The sequence below is a fragment of the Triplophysa rosa genome, linkage group LG21, assembly GCF_024868665.1.
Source record: "Triplophysa rosa linkage group LG21, Trosa_1v2, whole genome shotgun sequence".
NCBI classification, from domain to species: domain Eukaryota; kingdom Metazoa; phylum Chordata; class Actinopteri; order Cypriniformes; family Nemacheilidae; genus Triplophysa; species Triplophysa rosa.
Genome location: NC_079910.1, coordinates 3105027 through 3128387, shown reverse-complemented (window position 1 = coordinate 3128387; position 23361 = coordinate 3105027). Strand labels below are relative to the sequence as shown.

At 38.8% G+C, this 23361-nt stretch overlaps 2 protein-coding genes across 2 annotated transcripts in view; both read right to left on the bottom strand.

Annotated features, from left to right (window-relative positions):
* LOC130572010 (probable phospholipid-transporting ATPase IIA) overlaps positions 1 to 5252 on the bottom strand; it is a 39380-nt gene extending 34128 nt beyond the window's left edge. The window contains exons 1-4 of the mRNA XM_057363408.1: positions 5129 to 5252; positions 3689 to 3833; positions 2730 to 2843; positions 2539 to 2647 (exon numbers count right to left, since the gene is read on the bottom strand). Coding sequence (XP_057219391.1) covers positions 2539 to 2647; positions 2730 to 2843; positions 3689 to 3833; positions 5129 to 5196 — 436 coding nt within the window. The 5' untranslated portion in view covers positions 5197 to 5252. The remainder of the gene's footprint in view (positions 1 to 2538; positions 2648 to 2729; positions 2844 to 3688; positions 3834 to 5128) is intronic.
* Positions 5253 to 6914: 1662 nt separating this feature from the next.
* Positions 6915 to 14322, bottom strand: sall4 (spalt-like transcription factor 4). The gene is made up of 4 exons (XM_057363407.1): positions 14123 to 14322; positions 9473 to 11914; positions 9087 to 9391; positions 6915 to 9006 (listed from the first exon to the last, which is right to left on the bottom strand). Exons 1-4 carry the CDS (start codon positions 14187 to 14189, stop codon positions 8584 to 8586), a joined length of 3237 nt encoding a protein of 1078 aa, XP_057219390.1. The 5' UTR covers positions 14190 to 14322; the 3' UTR covers positions 6915 to 8583.
* Between the last annotated feature and the right edge of the window lie 9039 nt (positions 14323 to 23361).

Here is a 23361-nt window from a genome sequence, read left to right as displayed (position 1 = left end):
TGGTCACTTGTTTCACATGTTTTTATTTATGATCTTAAAAATCCTTTTAAATTGACAGTTATGTAGAGAATATAATTGTGCCAATGCATTAAATCCTTTTATCATAAAACAAAAAAAAAACGATTTAAAAAAAAGTGCGATGGAAACTGTTTGAAAAGCTGATTAAAGTCACTTTATTTATTGAGACCTCAATAAAAAAATAAAAACAAATTTGAGCAAATTTTAGGCAAAGGGTAACTTGAAGATGCTAAAATACAAAACATTTATTTTAGTCACAACATTATCCCCATGATTACACTTGTGTTATTCCTCCTCGGAGATTAATATTATTCTAATAAAAAGACATAAAAGTGTAAGTGACCTTTTAAACAGCAGTACGCCTAAAACAAATCAATGTAAAAGATCATCTGTTGTTCCCTGAAGGTCCTACATCTGCATATTTCATGACAAACCTCCAGTGAAGATTCAAATATTTAAGCCTTCTTTAAGTCCCTATTCAGATTTGTGAAAAGCACCGAGTGCATATGAGATTTCCATTTGTTTTTAGACAATACCCTCCCTCCTCTGCAGCTTTACAAGAGCGCAGGAGAACCATCTCTCATTCCATTGAGAATGACAGGCTAAAATTGTTTGGAAAAGGTCAGGGACCTTTCACCCCTGCAGAGACCTTTACCAATGCATATGTAAGACATTAGCACGTATGTATATGTGCATTCTTTTGGGGATAAATGACACTTTTGGGTACAATACAATATTGTTTCAGATCTATACCACACAAATAGTATGTAAAGAACCCGTTTGGTGGTCTTATCGCTATTGAAATGAGGTTCTGATGCAATCACTTTTGTAAAAACAATATTTACTTCTTAGTAAAAACGTATCCTAAAAAATAATAACCTCTGTAGCAGGTACAGGTTGGTCATTTGCCACATAAAGACCCCTTACGTGCTTAACTTCTACAAACAGGGAATCGCTAATATTCCTGTCCGGAAGGTGTGACCTGCAACCATAAATCCCACACCCAGCTTTAATGGCGTGAGTCCATAAAAAAGGAGCAGAGGAACGGTTTAAATATGATGATCTTTGATGTTTTTCATCCTTGTTGGTCTGGCCGTGGCAATCTGCGGCCCTCCCAGGCAGCTAACAAATGCCACAGCTCTTTTCCATCAGCCTTATATAGAGGCCGTTAGAGCCGAGCAAGCATACGCCGACTTTATGAGTGAAGAGAGACTGCCAGATCAAAGGAGAACCAGTATTTGGAAACGACAGGAGGTTCTCTTCCGGTTTTATTGTCACGTGCTTTTCTTCCCTCGCTATATGATACAATTAACATCTCTCTACTTCATATTAAAGACAAACAGAAGTCGCCTTTACGGTCGATGATTCTGCATGCTTTAACAGCCATTGTTTAAATAAAAAGCGACTACATCATAGGTTTCGCGAAAATCGCAACAGCTTTACGGAAGTTGGCATATGCTTTCTATGAAGTATCGTAATAAAAAAAATTTTTATTTTAGGACAAACTACAAAAAAATGACAATTTAAAAAAAATATATATATTCTTCAAGATAGAGAGGCAAAACGTTAACTGTTAAAGCAGCCCTAACACACGCGGTTTCTGCCAATCTCATATTAATCTTGAGTAGCTATAGTGTAGTATTGCATACTTCGTATCTTCGAAGAGTATTTAGTTGGATCACATTTATAAAAGATAGATACAGCTGTACGATTATTTCTGAAAGCATACGGTGCTTGCGGGGGTGGGGGGGGTGGCTTAACTAAAGCACGTGCGCACCCATTGCCAACAAAACATGGATCAGTTTCACTCACCGCATGCGGTTCATGTCCGGCATCTTTTTGCGCTGGGACGGCTCCATATATCAGTTTCAAACGATCTCCAAATCCAGCGTTATATCCACTGTTTATATAACATTCATCACCCAAATGCAGAGAACAAACAAACACCTGAACTTCGCTAACATATGCTCTCTCTCTCGGTCTCTCTCTCTCTCTCTCCTGCACATAAGTGAAAGTGACGTCTGCGCATGCTCCTTCTCCTGCTCTCCTTGCTGCCGTGTGGGCGTGCTTTTCCAGGAGAATTGTCCAATAAGGGACTAAGAAAAATTGTTACGAAACAGTTTTATATCTTCGAAAAAACCTTTCCGAAACCTGTACGATCGCTGGGGGAGTGTATCGAGCACATAAATACTACGTAATACGCCCAACTCGTTTTTTGACAAGTTGACCATGTTAAGCATGAGAAGACAGCACGTTTAACATGGTAAAGAAGTCAGAATGCGTGACACACCGTTGCACCACCACTTTAAAGTAAAAAAAACATTGCCATCTCTGTTTAAACATAAAATTGCAGGCCGATTCACATTCACATAATTCAAACCTGACAGCTGAAATTATAAATCATTGTATTTAGCTTATCGTTGTGAATCGGACTTACTCGATACTCTGCATTGCAACTTTCGGAAATCTTCGTTAAAAAGCTAATTTAGATCTTTAAAAAAGTTTGTGGAAATCACTCACCTCTTGTTGAGAGCTTGCTGTAGATCTGCGAATTGACCTCTTTGTCTCGCAGAAAACATCGCATCTCTTCCACGGCTTCCCTCACAATTGTAATAATCAATACAAACCCCTTCAGATCAAATGATACACAAAAAATGATTAGAAATTGAATATCAGCATTAGGCATCGCGACCAAATGTGCCGTGACTCACCAGAGGAACCCAGTATGTGTACAGCGCCCCCAGTCGGAGCTCATTCACAAACTGAGAGCATGCCAACAGCAGAAAGTAAAGGTTGAAGAAGTATTTGAACTGGTTAAATAATACCTACAAACACAAACACATGATAATGATTTAGGTTTTTGAGACAAACATCTTATTTGCAATAATACGATGGTGGTACCATGGTCCGGGTTTCTAAAGCTAATATTAACGAGACTTTGAAACAAAAGTACTTGTTAAAAATGATTTGAATTGAATGCCACTTGAATTTGTCGAGGCAAGAAGATGAAAAGATGGCCTTTAAGCTATAGTGTGATCAGAGTTCTGCCTACTGCTTTACAAAACACTGCTGATCATTTGTCCTTCAAATCGTTCAAAATATCCAGAAGCCATTTGCAATGCAAATCATTTTTTCCATACAGCAATCTGGTCAAGGTTGTTTGTGATGCTTGCATGAGGTACGGAAAATAGATTTTTACATTTTCTAAAGAAAACCTGATTTGTGCCTGTCCATGCAAAACTCTGCGAGTCTAGAATGCTGTGGCCGGTTTTCAAGATGTTGCTCACATTTACATTTATGCATTTCAGCAGATGCTTTTATCAAAAGTGACTTTCAGTGCATTCAAGATATACATTTGACTAGGATGTGTGTTCGCCGTTAAATCAAACCCACGACTGGCACAATAATAAAAAATATATAAAATACAGTGTTTGGCACAAAGGTTGCTAGGGTCGTACAAGGTGGTTTCCTTAAAGTTTAATACAGAGGGATTTGTGGTTTGTTGAAATCCTTCAGCGACATCAATGCTGATATAAACAACAGATAAGCTTGCTAAAATAAAATACAGAAAGTTTGATTTTGGTCTTCATCGTCTGAATGGGCACGAAAAGACTTGTGAACAGTAAAATAGTTCAAGGACATATTGAACAACAGCATATGAGTCACTTACCCCAGGCAGAAATGTGAAGAAATTGTATTTCTGGTTGTTTATGACATTTCTCGGGTACCTCTGCTCTCTTTTTTCCGGATGGCCCAACCACACGGTCCGCGGCCGGAAATCTCCTCCACCACAGCATCTCGACCACGGGCAGCACCTTAAAATATAACAACATCAGATTTGAACTTTGACCGTATCAATGTTTTCAATTCAGACAGGGAAAAGAAAAAAAAACATTGTCAGTAAATATTAGCTTTTAACATCTACCTTCTACCAACACCTTAACCAAACAACCTCCTATCAAAAGCTAAATATTCCCCTTACGTGTGTACCTACTCGGGACAGCAATAAAAGCATATAGTAAAGACACAGTATTTGAAGAGTTTTTACACATCATGTATAATGTGCACCTGTCCTAAAATAAGGTTCTCAAATCGAAATAAAGATCATTGCATTTGCAAAGCAAGTCAATACGCAAGTGACCCGTGGTGTGCTGGAGAAAATGATTTATAACGGAGAAAAAAAACCTACTGTTAAACAATAACTCAATAACATCTGAAAACAGGCGTGTTTCATGGGTTGTGATGTGAACATAATGTCATAATGTTATATTAATATGGGCTAGCATTCAAACGGTCTAAAAGCATCGCTGTTTCATTTCTTTTATTTACAGAAGTGGATTATATCACATTTGGTCCTAAGTGAATTTTATAGAGAAATAAAAAAAACAGGGACAAACATTCTATTGGACTTAACGGTTATAACAGTGAGAATAGTACTGGTTTTAATGGAAACTACAGTGGTCCGTGTGTGGGTCTCTACTGGTAATGTTTTAGGTTCTATTGGTGGGGTGTTATCGGGCAGATGGGAACCAGTAGAACACCATGAAATCCTACAAGAATAAGGCCCAAAACACTACATAAAGAAATCCCGTAATGGTTTTAATAGTAAACTGATGATTCAATGTGGTATTTGTAATGGAAATCATTTGAATTGGTATTGTTTGCAATGCATTTATAATTTGTGCCTGTTTTACATGGCAAGTATCACAGCAGGCCCTTGAACACATTACAAAACGAATCCGTGTAGAACAAGCAACGTATGAATGGGATAATCTCTTATTTCTTCCCCTTTGCCTTTATTTGCAGGCATGTCTCTCGTGCACGTCAAAGAAACATTGTAGCCTATGCGATCCCGGAACAAGGATGTAACATCATCAAAGCATCGCGTTCATTCCCTCGACATCCTCACAGCCAACGCATACGAGTCGATTAAATAAAAAGCAGATCGGATTGAAGACGCAATATAATATCGTTATAAATAAAAATGTGGATATTGTTCGTCAAGCTGTTAGCTTCCGTGCTATCCCCGTGTGTGTGTCATCCGTAAACAAACGCGCATTTTCCAGCCCACGCGTATTTGCATGAATTTAACGCCGTGTCGTGGTCTTACCCGTCTCTCCGTTTGCCGTCGTGTCGTTTTTTGTGTCGTACGGGCTGTAGCGGGATGTTGTCCGTCATTGTTGTCCGGTGTGGAGCGACAGTCGCCCGTGTGCTGGGCGGAGGCTGATGGTGTGATGATGGGGTTGGGCTGCTCTGAAGCTCGGCATGCTGGGCAATGTATTTTATTTATTTACACTATAGAATTCATCCCTTTTTCTTATAATTGACTTTCCTATGAATGGCTTTATGGCATATTGCAATATTTTGAGGTTTCATTGAACACAAACCGAGTTTGACAATTTGACAGATTTTGAGACAACAAAACCATATTAGTTGAGTTACTATAGGCTACCATAGTGAATTGTAGCTACATTTTCTAGATGCTATAGTGCTTTCAACCTTAGTAAATTATAAAGTATACTATTACTATAGGCTAGATAATTAATCATTTCACTATAGTTAAAGTGATAGTTCGCCCAAAAATGAAACTTCTGTCAATCATCTACTCACCCTCTTGTCCAGTTGGACTTTCTTTCTTCTGCAGAACACAAAAAGATAGTTTGAAGAATGCTGGAAACCGAACAATGGACAATATTGTATGGACACAAAACCAATGTAAGTCAATGGGTAACGCTGTGGTTCGGTTACCAACATTCTTCAAAATATCTTTTGTGTTTTGCAGAAGAAAGTCTTGACAATTGGGTGAGTAAATGTTGAGAAATTTTAAAGGGTGAACTATCCCTTTAATACTAAATAATACTATGCCTAATAACATTATACATCAATACATGCATACTACAGTATACTACAATTTATTGTTAATGCTAAAGTATACTTAAGATAATAAAAATACTACATAAGGGAAACACCAACAAAAAGAAGACCATGTTAATGCCACAGTACATGTGCTAATCATTTAATATCATTATATCAATACCAACACTTACCATAGCTAAACCATATTATTAGTGGTAAAATATCATTAAAAAAAATGTGGTTACACTATACTAGACTTGCTATTATTGATTTTCTTATGGGAGGATATTGCAATAGACTTTTGGACAAGTTCCTCATAGTTTTATTTCATTGTTGTATAATAAAGCAATAAGCCCTGCGAAGCAGTGGGTTACAGTGCATTTTATAACAGCTAAGGGCGTTGTGGCACGACACGAAGCGGAGTGCCTAAAACCCGTAGCTGTTATAAAATGCACTGTAACCCACTGCTTCGCAGGGCTTATTGCTTTTATAAAACGGTTATTCCATATGCTTAGCAAGGTTTCATAAAATAAAGTAAATAAAATTATATTTAGGCTATGTGGTGCGGTCAGCCGTTATATATTGAGGTATTTTATAACAGCTTAGAACTCCGCTCAGCCAATCAGAATCAAGGTCCAGAACTGACCGTTTTATAATGTACCATGGTTTTACCAATTGCATTCTTTAAAATTATATTGTAAATACCATTGCATGTGAACACCATAGGTTTGCTATACTGGTATAATCACTGTTCTTGTACTTACTGTGCTCAAGTTGACCCCTTTAAGATGATTTAAATGACCATTCCAATTCTTTATTTTTAATCTGTATGTTGTGTGGCACTCATCAATACACATTTTTGTTTTGATCTTAAATGATTCAGTGAAATTTTATGGAAAGTCATTTCATGTTGCTGGTTCTTAGATGGAGCAGTTCGATCATTAACCAGGAATGTATAGTGAAGCATCACAAACCGTTTTGTCTGCAACAAACGACTGAATTACTGAGACAAAGTCTTTGAAAAGTCAACGTTGGTTTTATTTTCAAAATATCAGAACAAAAGAGGGGATTGGAAAAAATAAAGCAAACATTTACAAAAAAAAGTCTACACTGTAAACAAGCCTAAAACCGCCGCAACATTTGAACAAACATACAGACGCGACCCCATTTAACCAAGATCTGATCTCTCTATACATCTAGAAAAAGGCACAACTTGGTAAATGCATATTAGAAAGAACCTACAGGAGGAGTCTGCCTTTTCTGATCAAATGTTGTGCAAAGTGTCTGGTGATACATTCAATATATTACAGAAATCAGCAGGTTACGGGGCAGGATGCAACCATAACGCCAAACACGATGCGAAAAAAAAAAAAGGTAGAGGCATCTAAATGAGGTAGAAATTTGACCAGCTTAAAGCTCACGGTTCAGATCCCCCGTGTGCACAAAGACTTTTTCTTTTACACAAGGGTGCATGACTACGATCTCAAAAACATCCCTGCAAAAAACCAGTTGATGCATTCTGGGGACACGGGTGATGCAAGATATCCAAGCCTGCTTAGCTCACAAGTATAAAATGCATGGTAAACGGACAATTTACAGAATTCTAAAAGTCGGGTGTCGTAAAACGGCAAGCGAGCTAATGCTGGCTGAATGATGCATCCAAAAACAACGGATCACAGGATAACGCTCAATCAGTTTAAATCTTAGCAGAAGGACAAATAAAGTGCAAGGACTGATCAGGTGTTTCAGTATTTATACCGGCTATCTCAAGTCCTATCAAAGGTCTTAAACGAAGCCGCTTCAATCTAACTGGCATTTAAGGACCACTGAAATCCCCACGCGAGCGGACACTGGAAAAGAAAAACACAAAAACATCACATCTCGGTCTAAATAAAAGATGACATCCAAAAGGCCTTGCTTACAAACCTATGGTGTCTTTTAGGGAGGGACAACGATAAGAAAGAAAATGCACTCCAAGACAGGCACTTAGCAAAATTATTTTTTGGTATTAAGCGCATATAGAAACTATATCGAGTCAAAAAAATTCATAATAACTTAGTGAAATCCAGTTTCAGAACAAATGTCTACACTATAACTACTCAGTTTGTCTATTCGTGAAACTGTAAACTTCAGTAGATCGTGGATGGAAACGGACAAGTTCTCCAGGCACATATTCCACCTCTATGACAGAGATGTTGTTAACAATTACTTACAAACAACATCAAAACACAACAGGATTGTGAGCGCTCGAGCAGAGACGCCCCGCAACAAGATGTTACCGGTTAAAACACAGGATCACCGTCCTGTGGCCCAATGGAAATCAGACAAAGTGTGTCCATGGAATAAAGTTATTTCAAGTAAGACTTACATTCAACTTCTAGAAACATAACTTGACAAAATACCCGCATATATTAGAGAGAAAGTAAAATAAGAACTACAGTAGTTACATGAAATCCATCTAGAAGCATCACTAGTAGGTTAAGGGTCCAAAACGGAAGGCATGGCCCGTTTTAGGCGATGGGCTGATTTTACAAGGCTATGTACATTCACAACTTCTCCAAAGGAACGTTACACATACGATTTGATTGTACCAAATGAGGACTGCCTTAATAAATAGCCTAATCCATCATATTTCATCACAGCTCATCACAAGCCGACCAGCACAAAACAGAGTTGATTGAGAAAATTCTTGTAGAGTCTTAGCAAGTCCTAATTCACTTTACCCTCCTCCATAAAATGTGGAAACTTGACTACGCTTTCAGATCCATTCTTTTCCATTTCAGCGACTGTGCCTGGCATGGCAGATTGGGAAGATTCCATCTTTGTTATTTCCCCCATAGAGCCCACTAAAGGACCTCCGGCGAGACTTCCGGGGAGAGGAATGCCGCCATTTTGGATGACGGAAATCTCGTTGGTCTTCATAGTCAGGCCGTTCGTGAAGGCGGCGGCGTACTGGTTCCACACGGAAGGGTCAAAACTGATCGGTGGTGGAATCAAATCCTTGGGGGGTTGCATCATGTCTGTCATCATCTTGGACTCGGTGCCCATGGCCATCAAAGCCATCGGGTTATCCAGTGACAGACGCTGACCTCGTCGTGCTGAATTATTCCACATGTGAGTACCAACATGTACCTGCGAAATAGAGTCGGTGAGTCATGTTGCCAGTTTAACAATCTTGTCATATTGATCACAAAACTAAAAAGCATTCGTACCTTAAGGTTGCCCTTTGTCGTGAAAGCCCTGCCACAAATCGTGCACACAAATGGCTTTTCTCCCGTGTGAGTGCGTTCGTGGATTTGCAGAGCACTGGCAGATGAAAAGTTCTTGCCACAGGCGTTGCAGAGATGTTGCTTGGCAGAACGACGAGGAGCGCTGGCAGAAGTTGGAGGCGTGGCTGCTCCTTGAGGAAGTTGGGAGCTGTACAGGCCGTGGGCGCTCATGGGACTCTCAGGAGGGATCTGCATCTCCAGTTTGACCAGACTTGGAGGAACCCTCATGAATGGCAATTGACTAGAGCCTATAAAAGAGAAAACCCATTTTAATATCTAAATGGACAGCAGGTGCTTTATTGAAGATGTGTATACAAGAAAAAAATTACCATATTCCACATTTAAGAAAGGCAGACCTGGCTCTTCTTTAATGGACTTTGGAGTGAAACTAGATGTCAAGTCCAACGCTCCACTGTTTTCACTAAAATCTTGAGCTAAACCATCAGGGTCCATCCTAGCTGCATTCATGGATTCTGGCGATTTGGACTGAGCATTACTCAGAGGACCATCTATAGGAGACGAGGAGTGAAAGGAGACAGAATCTGACACCGCTGGACTACGGCCGTTCTTGTAATCCATCTCTCCAGACCCTGAAGGAGAATCTTTCAGGCCGCTGTCGCTCTCAGAAGCAGTGCTGCTTTGCCGTTGTAGATTCAGTGCAGAGGTGAGACTCTTCATGTGGTTCTCCAGGGCAGCGATGCCTGTAAACGCAGACGGACCTTGAAAAAACTGATCTTCTTTGGAGACCAAATGAGGCTCTGTTGAGTTGTTCATCTTGTCCAAATCCATATCTTGTTCCTCCATGCTCTCCTCTTGCTCATTGGAGTCCATATTCTTGTCCTCGGTCAAGCTAACATCTAAAGCCTCAGGACTTTCAAATTGATTCTCAGGAAGGGGAGTGTTGGGAATCTGGCCACCCATGTGCATACGAATATGCTGCTGGAGAACGATTGCATTGGTGAATTTCTTATGACAGATCGGGCAAGAGTGTTGCATCTTGAGGGGAGTGTTGGCCCTGTGAACGCCGTAATGCGCTTTAAGGTTGCCTTTGGTGGAGAACGCCCTGCCACAGATTTTGCATTTGTACGGTCGCTCACCGGTGTGGGTGCGGTAATGCATTTTGAGTGAACTTTGGCAGCTGAGCACTCTGTGGCATATCATGCATTCGTTGGGGTCACTGGTCCTCTTCTCCAAGCCATCCACCATCTGCTGAAGTTTAGCTGTGCCGGAGCCATTTTCACCAGAGAGATCGCTGCCATTTATGTGGTGCAACCCAGCCAGAGCATCAGAGGAATCCTTGCTCTGATCCAGTCCTGACATTTCCTGACCAAACATGCCAGAAGAAATGGATGTGCCATCGCTGCCAGACGAAGAGGGTCTCTGAGAGTAGAGGTCCCCGCTCACTGGAACATCAAAGTTGGACTTGAATCCCTGGAGCGCTGATGGATGGAGACCTGAGGAGGGAAGCCCAAGCACAGGTTTATTGTCAGCAAAACCATTTTCCTCCATAGGCAAGGACATGCCGTAAGGGATGCCGCTGTTTGTAGGGATGTTGTCCAGGTGTTCTGGTACAGGATGTGGATTCATCCTAATGTGTGGATATTTGTCTTTGTGCCTCTGGAAATGTACTTTGAGGTTTCCTTTGGTTGTGAAACGGTTTCCGCAGATGTTACATTTAAAGGGCCTTTCGCCAGTGTGCGAGCGCAAGTGGATTTGGAGAGCGCTGTCATTTCCGAACGACTTCCCGCAGAACTTGCATTTGTGCTTGAACATGTGTTCACCTGTGCCGTTCTTCACCTCAGCCATCACTGGGATCTTATTTTTTGCCATTTTGGAGGGATCCATGCCTGCCGCCAGACCGCTGAAGGGACTCTGTAAATTGATTGTGGAAGATTGTGGAAGCAGCGCTGGAAGCCGGCTTGCCAGATCGGGGAGCCCTTTCAAGTCTGCCTTCAAGGGCAAAGAGCTCAAACCTCCAGCGAGGGACGTGGGGATGGCATTGGATTGAGGTAGTTTGGCTTTTTTCAGGGCCTCCAAAGACAAGTTCTGAGAGCCGGTCCGCTTTCCAATGAGGGCGGCTGCAGCTGAGAGCTGTTGTGACAGATGCGCGCCCAGCGCTTTCAGCGGATCCACGGCAGCGCCCACAGCAGAATGGAGACTCTGGGGTGCCATCATTGCCACTTGGATGCGAATCTGCTCGGTTAGCTGAATCTGCTGCAGTTGTTGCTGCTGGAGGCTGACTAATTGTTCCAGAATCATTGGGATTGTAAGAAGAGCGTCTGGCTGCTGTTGCGGAGACTTCTGACTGGACGAACTGGATGAATGTTGCGTTACGGCGACTTTGGTAGCAGCCATGGACTCGAGAGTCACGTTAGAGTCTTGCATTTTGGAAGATAACATGTAGCTCATGTCTGGACTGCCTGATATCTCTTGTTCTTTATTCGAGGGGTCATCCTGGTTCAGTTTGAGCTCTGCTTCAATTTCATCAAACTCTCCGTTGTGCTTCAAACTACCGGCCGATTGAGCGTCACCGTTAAGATCGCTTACAAAGTTATCTGAAGACTGCTGGGTGTATTCAGGAGGCACTTCACTTCCATCACCATCTTTCATGATCACGACCTGCTGACTCTTAGTGCAATTTTTCTCATGTTCGAGAAACTCGGCCTCATCGAAGAACTCTGCACAACATTTGTCACAAACCCTCGTCTCCTCCGATCGCCGCCTCTTGGCTTCAATACAGACATCCTCGCTTGGACCATCATGCAAGATCCCTGCAGAAACACAAAAAGCCAAAGAAATGAATTACATTCATTGGTTAAAAATGCATTATGCCATTAAAGGTATAGTTCACCCAAAAATGAAAATTCTGTCACGAATTACCCAACCTCAAGTTGCTCCAAATCTGTATAATTTTTCTCTACTATGGTAGTCAATAGTGCCCAGAAATATCAGTTGCAAACATTCTTCCAAATATCTATCTTTGTTTTAAACTTAAAAGCAATTTTAACAGATTCGGAACAACTTGAGAGGGACTAATTCATGAGAGAATTTTCATTTTGGGGTGTTCTATCCCTTTAACTTTTCATATCATAACGATGACATAAATTACTAAATACCAAATTTAATTTACTTAAAACAACGTATTGCATGTGCACATTGCATTAAGAAACTTTTCTCTAAGCTTAAGTATGACCACCCCCAAACACACCTGGAATAATGTTTTTCTAAATACCGACCAGGTGAGGGCAGTACATGCAACGTTAATTAAAATATATGAATGAAAATAATTCACCAATAACAAGATATTTAATTTCACAACATTTCATAAAACCACCCATAAAATTTTAGATGAGTCCAAAAACAAAAGATGTACAAACATTTACGGTTTGTAAAAAAATAGAACTTTAAACCAGTTGTATTCATTGTTCCTAGTCAGGCACCAAAAAGTCCAGAAACCCGTTCTGATAATAATGCAAAGCAGCCTTTCTAATTGCAGAACACGCGAGACAAATCAGATTAGGCAGCAGAGCTATTGGGGAGGTCTTTTTAACAGGGCCATTGTTAAATGCAAATGTCGCCATCTCCTATGAATTGTAAAGACCACCTGTTAGCATTCTGACAGTGCAACTGGACGTGTTAATTGTTCGCCGGACAGCTTGAATAGCAAATAAAAAGTTGCAAATGTGCGCGCATTGTTCTCGAAACCGCTCATAACGGCGCATCAGTTTCAGACAAGCAAATCAGCAGGAATCGAAATAAACCACTGTTAGAAAGCACGCAATGACTACTTTCATCTCCAAGCACGTTAAACTTGTTAAAAGGTGGTCAAACTGCAATAGAAGCTCAAAAGATTTTAGTTTTTAGATTAGAAGTGTAACAGAGTTGCCATGTGTTACAACACTGGATACAGTGTAACACTGCGCGTCATTCAGATCGCCACAAGAGGGCGTCTGATCAATGCACAGCGCAAGCGGATACAATGTATCTTTTCTAATAGCACTGATTGTAACTCAACATGAGGTAAAACATTCACATGCCATGTCCTATCAGCAACCAATTGCAATAAATAGTGGTTTAAATCTAACCTGGCACACCCACGCATCACTTCGCGTGTATCTAATAAATACACAATCTCTCGGATTAAAAACTGGAGCATATTTCAACATGTCAGGTAATTTTCATACAGTTTACATTTACTCGACCCCCATCTACAACTTCAATTCCATCCCCCAATCCACGTCTCCATACGCGACCAAAAGAAACTGTGGGGGATTTATTGCTTTGTGGTCAAGCTTGTTCCCGACTCGCATTTCATTCCGACCTGTTGAGCACCTTTGTTTAACGGTGGTCAGCGATACCAGCATCAAATATTAATACACTGGAATATATGCATGCGTTTATCAGCCAGCGATGCCACCTAACCCCGTACAAACGAACAAAGTCATTTATCGATATATAAAATCAGAATAAGTTCAAACTGGCTTTCTCAACATAAACACAAAATTAGTCCAACTATTGCCTAATAGTGATGCCCATTGAAAGGACTACTTAAAACAAGTTACAAGCAAAATTTTCGATAAAACCAAGCAGCCCACATCAAGAAGTTAACTCGAAATTAAAAAAAAAAACGCAAGAGAAACTGAATTCTAACGAATAGTAAAGAAACACAAGTAAACAAACTTACACGCCAGCTAACAAGAAAAATAAGCATCCAAACTATCGCGGTTTCACGCTCCACATTCAACCTCGTTGCCTCGAGGTGTTCGCGTTTTGGTCAAATGTCCGAATTTATGACAATTTCGATGCGTAAAACAACTTTTGAGAATGATTTGGTGATTTACAAAAAGGCATGGTCGCGATCCCCATTCAAGTCCGATACATAATTCAGATACGACGGAAAACGTACGAACTTCAAAAACGAGCCATATGTCCTAAAACAGAGATGTGCAAAAGTTGTTTGTTTGTCGTTCCAAACTTACCATTTTGTGTCGAAGCGGGCTCGTCTGAATTGATATGCTGTGGTTTAGTTTGCTTGCGTCGGGACATGGTAACCTGCGACCATCAGCTCTCCTTGAGAAATTCTCCAGGTCGGGCGAAATTTGCCCCTCGAGTAGAAATGCGCATGTCAAAGTAATTATTATTATCAATAATGCATTGCGATTTATCACGCTCTTCTGACAGCTGATTGGCTCCGGTCCAAAGTGCTGGAGAATTATTCAAATGAGGCTTCATTGATGAGAAACGCAGAGTCGAGAGAAAGGGGGAGGGAGATGTGAGAGAGAGAGCCAAAGAGAGAGAGGGAGAGATAGAGAGGGAGGGCAGAGTGATGCTATAGGGAGAAGGGAGGCGGAGAGAGAAAAAATGTAATCATTTTTTGGAGCACTGTCACAGTGTCATAAATCACAAACTGTTTTTTTTGTCAATTTTATTCTCTGTTTTTAACAGACGTTTGACATCAGATGTGAAAAGTTGATCATGTTATGGGAGTAATATTCGATTGTAAATGATTCAACTTTTACATTAAATGATTGTGTACGTAAGGTCAGATCTGTGCGTGCCACTACGCGCTGTCATTTAAATATGGAAATCACAACTGACAATAACCAACATCGCATTTTTGTCTGTGTGTCACATTGCGTTGATGTGTGCAGTGTTGAATTCAAGAACAGACTAGTAAAAACAGACAAATATTTGATTTGAAAAAAAATATTTTCATAAAATGCATCATGAAAAACAATAGATTTTACTCACCTTACAAAATGTTGACGTGCACATATGAATATGATTAGTACTGGTATTGTTGTTATATAACACAATACAGGAAATATTTCATTTTTATCATTTCTCATTTCAAGTATGTGGGTTTAATAAAAAATATTATTTTTCTCTCTCAGATATGCAATGCCTTTATACCTAATTGTAGTTTTTTTATATAATTAACGATGCTAGGACTAAACAACATCCTTTTACCATTTGATAGTTTTTTATCAAATAATGCACTGCGAAGTCACTATAGTGTTCCAATATTTTTTCGGTGATATCATTCACCGGATATAAAAATAGCTGTTGGTCTTTGGTTTGGTCTGGATTTGTCATAGATGCCAGAGATGTTTATTGGATGAGATGGCGTGTGAGTCATCAGCGGGGTTCGCAGGACATTGAAGGTTTAAACGCCACGATAAATTTGCTTATAAATTCTTTGCTTGGCTTTTAATGCAAATGTACCGGCCTCGGATTTAGGAAACACGGTCAACCAGCCCTTTGAGAAAACAACTTCCACGAACCATTTGTTTTTTGTTGTTTAATCGTGATACATCGCCAGATGTGCCAGTAAATGCTGTTTGAGCATGCACCAATTGGCACGTCCTGGACAGCTATGGTTCTGTAAACTTCACAGCTCAGAATGGACAGAGAATTTTAACCCCCGGCCTCCTTTTTCATAAGGCAATGTGAGAACGGCAAGCGCTTTGAGGGTGCGAAAGAATTTATAGCTTTTCTCAAAAGAAGATAGGCTTGCATACAGCCATCACCCCCCACCGTCCTGTCTCTCTGTCAACCCGTGTATGCCCTACCTCAGAGGAGATTAATGCCCCTAAAACTTAATGGAGGGCCTCAGGACTAAGAACAGGAAGAACGGATATTTTCAATCCATTTTCCCAATCCCGACACATAAGTGTTGGATCCATTAAAAGCAAAGCAGGGCCGGGGTTAAAGTAAGCATTGTGACTCATAGACATTACAGGAATTCATCCTCAAGGTGTTTGGGAAAATACTTATGCTTGGAACTTCGAAAGATAGTTTCTGAAGGCTTGAGAAAAGCTCAGAACAAACCGTATAACAAGGATTTCCTCATACGTTAGCATCCTTTAGGTTTTCCACGTTTCATTTTGGTCCTTTCGCAACTGGCAACATTTTTATAGTGAAGAACCTTCTGTGTCCATCGTGACACAAAGAGCACCTTATATTTTGTAAAAACAAACGTCTATCACACACGGACTGAAGGTGCAGAAAGGAGGGGTGTGCAGTCTAGACGCTTTATGACGGCAATAAGAAACTTCGCTTGGCTTCAGTGTTCCTGTTGCGTTCAAACTAAACAGTTCTCACGTTGTAAGAGTTCAGTCATAAATCCAGCATGGTGGGAATGTGAGAGTCTCATCTTGTATTTCTCTCTCTCTCTCTCTTTAAAGATTGACAGATGGGCTTTTTGTTTTAATTCGAGGTAATTTAAAGGGGAGGTCAATTGGAAAGATGAAAGTTGCGGTTTCATAGTATATTCATATAATTTCAGAAGTTCTGACACTTTGAATTTGTGTTTCAAGGGCAAGAGATATTTTGTCAAGAACACAAATATTTTCCAATGCATAGCGTGAAGTCCTTTTCTATTGTTGCACATTATTGTACAATAGAAAAGGTTTTGACCCTGAGCTCTTCTGTCCTGTGAGAGGATGATTTATTTGATTGTGGATATGCAGCGATGTTTACTTTGACAGAATTCACCTCTGACAGCAAACATTTGAGAAACAGCTGCAGTTGAAAAGCTTATTAAACGCAAAAGAAAAATCACAGATGAGATCCCTTTGATATCTCAGTTATTCCTCTGAGACATCGGTAAATTTAAATGAAGAGCAAATGGACTTTTGCTCAAGTCTTTTGCATCATCAAGGCAGAAATCTTAATATCTCTGTCATTAAGGTTTCAGAAGAGATCTCAACAATGTGTCAAACCGAGCTCAGATTTGTCAAGTCTGCAATCAAAAGTCAATATTATTGAAGATCTCGATATGAACTCAATCATTTCTCATCAAATTGACCCAAATCCAGATTATTACCTCCACGATCTACCTTCATTTTACACCTCCATACTATATACTCGAAAAGCTGTGTCATTCATTCTGCGTTTATTTCTCATAAGCATCAAATCTCCTGAGAAAGAGCAACCTCTGACAAAATAGTGTGTGTAGCTGAGCCGTGCGCATCAGCGGTCAAAATGTCAATTTCACTCGTGTTGTCCGAAGATTCACACGGATGAACTGAATTGATTAATGATACATGGATTGATGGTTATGATTCTGAGATAAAGCTTCCTAAGAAACAGAATGTCAATATCGTGTCAAGATAAATGATGGGAGGGGGAGCTTCCTTCTGATGTGAAGAGAGGTTTGTGGACATGAAGCACAACAAGTTCTTATTTATCTCATAAAATCTCATATGTTTATTCCATGTAAATATGTTTATATATGGAAATAAAAGTTTGCATTTTGCCTTCCACATAATGAGCAAAGTTTTGTACTCCATTGTCCATTTTCAGATGTCTGGTAGAAAAGGTCTTGTGATGGTTTAGGGATTGAAAGCTTATATGGTGACAGCGTGACGCTTGGACCTGCTGAACACATGAAAGACAAAACCCATCGAACGCTGCTGCAATTTTTCACATCAATGTGCAACATCGGATTTTCACGTGTTTGTCATCAGGGCGCACTGAAATGTGAAGAAAACCAAAGAGTCAATGAGAACAGTCAACATTGATCTATTTAAATGGTGTTGTTATTAAAGAGATGCATGTTTTGCATGCCGTATGCCCATGTGTTTGATTTGGCATCCGTGAAGCACACACAAATTGGTGTGTCAGCTCAAAATCAAACCATCCGGAAGCTCTCATCAGTCAAATGCTCCAGCGTTTGCCTCACGAGCTCAAAATGAATCATAAGGCACAAAATCACCAAACCAAACAAACGCTTTGAGCAACTCTTCATTTGCAAAGCACTCATGTATCCAGCATACTCAAGAATAATTTGTTTAGCTCTCTGACTGTTCTCCTCAAAGGATTAAAACACACAAATAAAGAATTGGAAAAAATTGATTAATTTAAATAAATGGCTGGCACGAGCACGCCTTTGTTCCTGTAAACAATTTCATCAAGGAGTGAACGTTGTTCCTCTATGTTTGGACTTCAGACGTAATTCGGTATTTATCTTCATCCGTTTCGTAACCAAACTCTCTTTGTGGGAGATATTATGAAAGGAAATACTCAAACCTCATATGTATATGTTTATACAATTGCCGGCATAACATTTCACGCGATAGATGAGAATAAATGATGTGGCGAGAGCGCATGAATACGTGTACAAAACAGCTTTGAGGTGCCTGATGGATGCCATCCGTCCCTTCACTTCCATTATATCTGCTTGCTCGAGTCACAGGATAGAATTTGAAATAAAATGAAGAATTCTTGATTTTTTTCTTTATAATTTTACCCATACGTCTTTCTCACATGATAAGTGATTAACGTAATTCAGTTCAAACATGACATGTTTAAAAACAACATTTCATTATTTTAAAATGTCTAAAAAGCTATTTGTCTTGTTTAAAGGCTTCTTGACAAGTGAATTCCCCCTACGGTAATAAAGTATTCAGTATATGACTGGCAATAACACAAGACAATACTGTAATATTCACACAGGAAGCCCTCAGAGAGATGTGACCCCTTTAAAGATAACAAGTAATCTGTTTATTTGTCTGAAACCATCACGGGGGAGGTGGGGTGGAGCCGGGGGGAAATTATGTTACAAACAACTTTTGCTTCTTTGTGAGGTTGCACATGCGTGCGTGTGAAGTTAACAGATAGAATGTGAATTGGTTAAAGCAAATGTATTTTATTTATTTAATTAGATTGAAAGACTGAGATTGCTTCATCTCAGTTGTTTCTCGGAGACAACAATGGGATTAATTGAAGAGATAATAGAGATTTTCGCTTAAATCTTTAGTTTGAGAAAACGACTCCATTAATCTTATGTGTCAATAAATGTTTCAAACTGTGCTCAGATTTAACAAAGTCTGGTGTATCAATATGAGCTAAAACATTCTCATTATCCTTCACAAACCAAATTACATTTATTTTATATTTTGTCTTGTATTGAATTTAATCTCAAATATAGGTTAATATTTCGCTGCTGTCCAGTTCTGAAACCTCGTATCTCCATATTTCGTGATTTTTGTGCCATAAATCATTATTATTAGTCACCCTTTATGTTTTGCAAATGTCTAACCAATAAAAAGTTATAAAAAGGGCCTGTCAACTTTGGCAAAACAGTATTTAATCATTTAAAGACAGCGAAATTGGACATACAAGGTTTCAGAAGGGCAGCCACGATTTACACGAAACAGTTCACAAGATACCGGCATCGTCAATAAACAAGATTCAAGATTTTTTGTCACATGTACAGACTTGGCTATAAACTGTAGCCTGCTAACAGAAACCGTGATATTAAAAACCACATAGTTGTCGATACTGTGTTAATTCTACACAATATTATAATAATTGAGTACAAAGATTCCCTATACTTAGAATTTCAAGTGCAAAAAAACACACAAAATAAACAAAATTAAAGATTAATTTGTTCATAAAAAATAGATATTGTGATAATGTATGATGTTATTGTGAAGTATACTACGATAACCCGTTACAGCCCAAGTTCCAAGCTATAAATAAAACAGTGAAACAAGTTATGTGTCAGATTAACCCAAAAGCTAAATTCTCACAAACACCACCTGCAACTATTTAAAGAAAGATAAAAGCTAGTGATAAAATCTAGTGAAAAGCAGCTATTTAATCTCACTGCAGCTTTTAAAAATGCATGCGAGAGAGATGGGGGGGGGTTAAAATGCATCTGGATTCCACACATGGCTGTAATTTAATGGAGAATTGCCCATTGGTTCCTGTGCAGAGGTAAACAGAATGATGGGCCTGCTTTTGTTATTGCCAGAGTATGACAACTGCTTCCATCAACAAACAATAAAAGTGTGAGGCGGAGAATGGGCCACACAGCCAGCGGAGACCCCTGCCGAGGGCACTTCTCACCATAAACCCCCCCCACATCAGCTGTATGCTGTGTCTGTCACATCATTCTCATGAAGATAAACAAGATAACACACTTTCAACAAAAACACAACTTTAATAGCAATAAACTGTAGCCTGCTGACAGAGAGGAGACAAAATAAAATCTCTTTAAAGAGATAAGACCACCAAAAATAAAAGTGATGTCATCATTTATTCACCCTCATGTGGTTAAGAACTTGAATTGGAATCTTCCGTGGAGCACAAATGAAGATATTTTGAGAAATGTCTCAGTGGTTTTGTGCTCATACAATGGAAGTCAATGAGGGTCCGTGTTGTTATCGACATTCTTCACAATGTCTTCTTTTGTGTTCTGCAGAAGAAATAAAAGTTTGGAAGAACGTGAATTATCCCTTTAATATCTCAATCATTTCTCCCACGCAGCAAATATTCATATATAAATTAAAACTTTTTTAATACATTGAATAAAATATTTCGGTATCCTGGCAAAACAGTTTGAGATCTCTTCTAAAGCTCCAAATAAGATACAAGAAGATTAGAATATTATTAGTTGTTGTTTTCTTTTTCTTTTTTGAAGAAAACAAGAGATCTTCAAGATCACTCTCTGGGTAATTTATTGAGATGTAAAGAATGCATTCATTCAGATTTCTATTTTCAATGAGTTAAAAAAAAAACCTCATCATAAATCAGAACAAAAAAGTTTAAAACGGCAGCACCTTGGAGATGTCTTGAGTTATGAGATGGATATCTGAGCGGGATTGAATGAAAAGCGATTGAGATACACGAGGGCCCTGCCGTCAGCGCCATGCTGTGAAACAACAGGAGGGCAATTCTTCAAATCTGAAGAGCAGGCCTATAAACATTCAACGGGCGGGAGGGAGTCTATCTCTGAAGTTATATGCTAATGGACAAACACACACCTACACTGAAAAAACCCTGCATATAGAGCTATAGATAAAGCATTTTGTTATACTATGGGCCATTGTAACCCAGGATATGCAAAATGCAAACATCACACATTCTCATTGAAAATATATACACAAAAGGCTGGAAACATTCAGGAAAGCGACACACATTATAAGAGCCGAGAGGATGTGCGTGTTTGAACAGGAGGATCTGTCTAAATTGTTATTAATTTGCGTTCTTGGAAATATGTAAATATCTTAATGCCCTTCAGAAACTGCAAGATATTTACATATTTCCCAGAAGAACTTAAATGTGCAACTATAACAAACCACGCAAACAGACAAAGATTGTGGAGGACGCAGCACACAATTTTTAAAAGAAAATGAAAACTTTCAAACCGGTTAATTGGTTTAAGTAAAATTAAAATGATTATTTTGTCTTACGGAATATATAGACACATTCTTATCTGAAAATATAGATTTATATTATATTAGACTATTTATTTATATTAGTATATATTACACTTTACATTTAATCATTTAGCAGACACATTTATCCAAAGCGACTTACAAATGAGGTGGATTTAAAAAAAAATAATAATAATATTTTTTTGTTGTTGAGAAAAAACACAGTAAAACATCATATTTCTTCACTAAATTTATAAATTATTTTCTAGCAAATAATGTAGCATAGATCCTGTAAATTATAGGAGTCCCAGAGCACACAAATGGCTGACGTCCTGAGCATGACTTTTCTAGATCATTTTGCCAAAGTGACTTGCAAGAAATGACATTGTTTCGTGGCAATTACTTAAGCAGATTGTACAAACACATGTCCAATGATAAGGCCTGCCCTCAGAAGTCAATACAGAGATCAATACAATCACAAACCCAAACTAATACAATTGCAGTGTTATATACAAGACAACCCGTCATTAGAAACAATAATGATGAAAGCCTATAAAATGTCGTTTATTGGCGCAATGGTTAGTAGAACGAGATGTTCTTCTAGCTAACATACATGAATTCAGTTGCTGAACAATGACAATTGAAGATATATTTATTTTTTAAATGTGATGTACTGAGATGGTGATTTCATATTAATATGTACAATGTGAATGTGAAACAAAAACGTGAGATTATTAGAAAAAAGCGAGAATGAAACTTCAATAAATTAACAAATATAATTATATGAATTCATACAAATCAGTCATCTCGTAAAATAATTACGAATTGCCGTTGGCTATATACAAAAAACAGCCAGATGGTCAGATTATTAGAAACAGCAACCAGATGTAACACACATGTTTGTACACAAGCACAAGCACACATACACAAAAACTCTTACTTACAAATGCAAACAAACACATTTATGTGTGGTTTTAACATGCTTGCGTTAAATTGATCAGACAGTGCAATCCATGGCACCTTGGTGTGACACAATACAGTTCGTAACGGATTGTGTAGTTAAACTCAAATATACAAAACTAAAGTTGTTGGAATTCTCAAAATCTAATTCTACTGATTAGTTTTGCCTTATCAAACCAGCCTCTTTGATGGTTCTGTAAACAAAAGTCATGAAAATAAATACACCTAATCATTATAAAAGTATTATTTTACTATCAGCTGTGTGCTCACATAGTGGCATTGTTTGAAGTGGTTATATACTGTAAAATCAATTACAAACAGGATTGATTGCTAACAAGAGTGCAGGATTTTGATCAAAACTTTTTTGATGTGCGGCACTTACAAAAGCTCTTGATGAATGCATATTGTATTGCATACACAAACAATCTCTTCTGGTTTAGGTCTGGATAAAAAAGGAGGGCATTACTTTTTTCATTACTGAACCTCTTTTATTTCAACTTACAAACAGACCCTTGCGTGTCTTATTCTGAGAACCTCAAGTGTTTACAGTAAAGCATATTTGACATTTCGGCTGTTTAGCAACAAAAGAGTGTAAAACGCATTTTGCTGAAAGTCACTTGCTCTTTCCGCAGACACGCTCCTTCAATACACTAAATGTGGGAAAAATCCATTCTAGGTTTGTCATGTTTGCATGCTGTGAATTTCAAAACAGGGACAAAACAACTACACTGCCTTTTCCATGCAAACTACTTTCACTCCTTTACATTTGGAGAGCGTCCTCAAAAATCAGTGGCATTCATGCCAATGCTACGCAAAAAAAAAAAAATTGTTTCATTTTATTTTTTAAATTGTGGATAGCACCACACCCTCAGGACCAATGAACGAGTTATAATAAAAATGACATAAATTTGGTAACGTTTTTGATCTTTTACAACATGTTTTGTGTCAACCCTGTTACGTTCAAAATGTTTTGAGGTGTAATATAACGGGGCTGAAGATCTAAATCTAAAGAAAAATAGGACGGTGGAAGTCAAGTATGTGTTTTTGTCCACCTTGTTACGTTCAAAATGTTGAGGTTTAAAGAGAGAGTT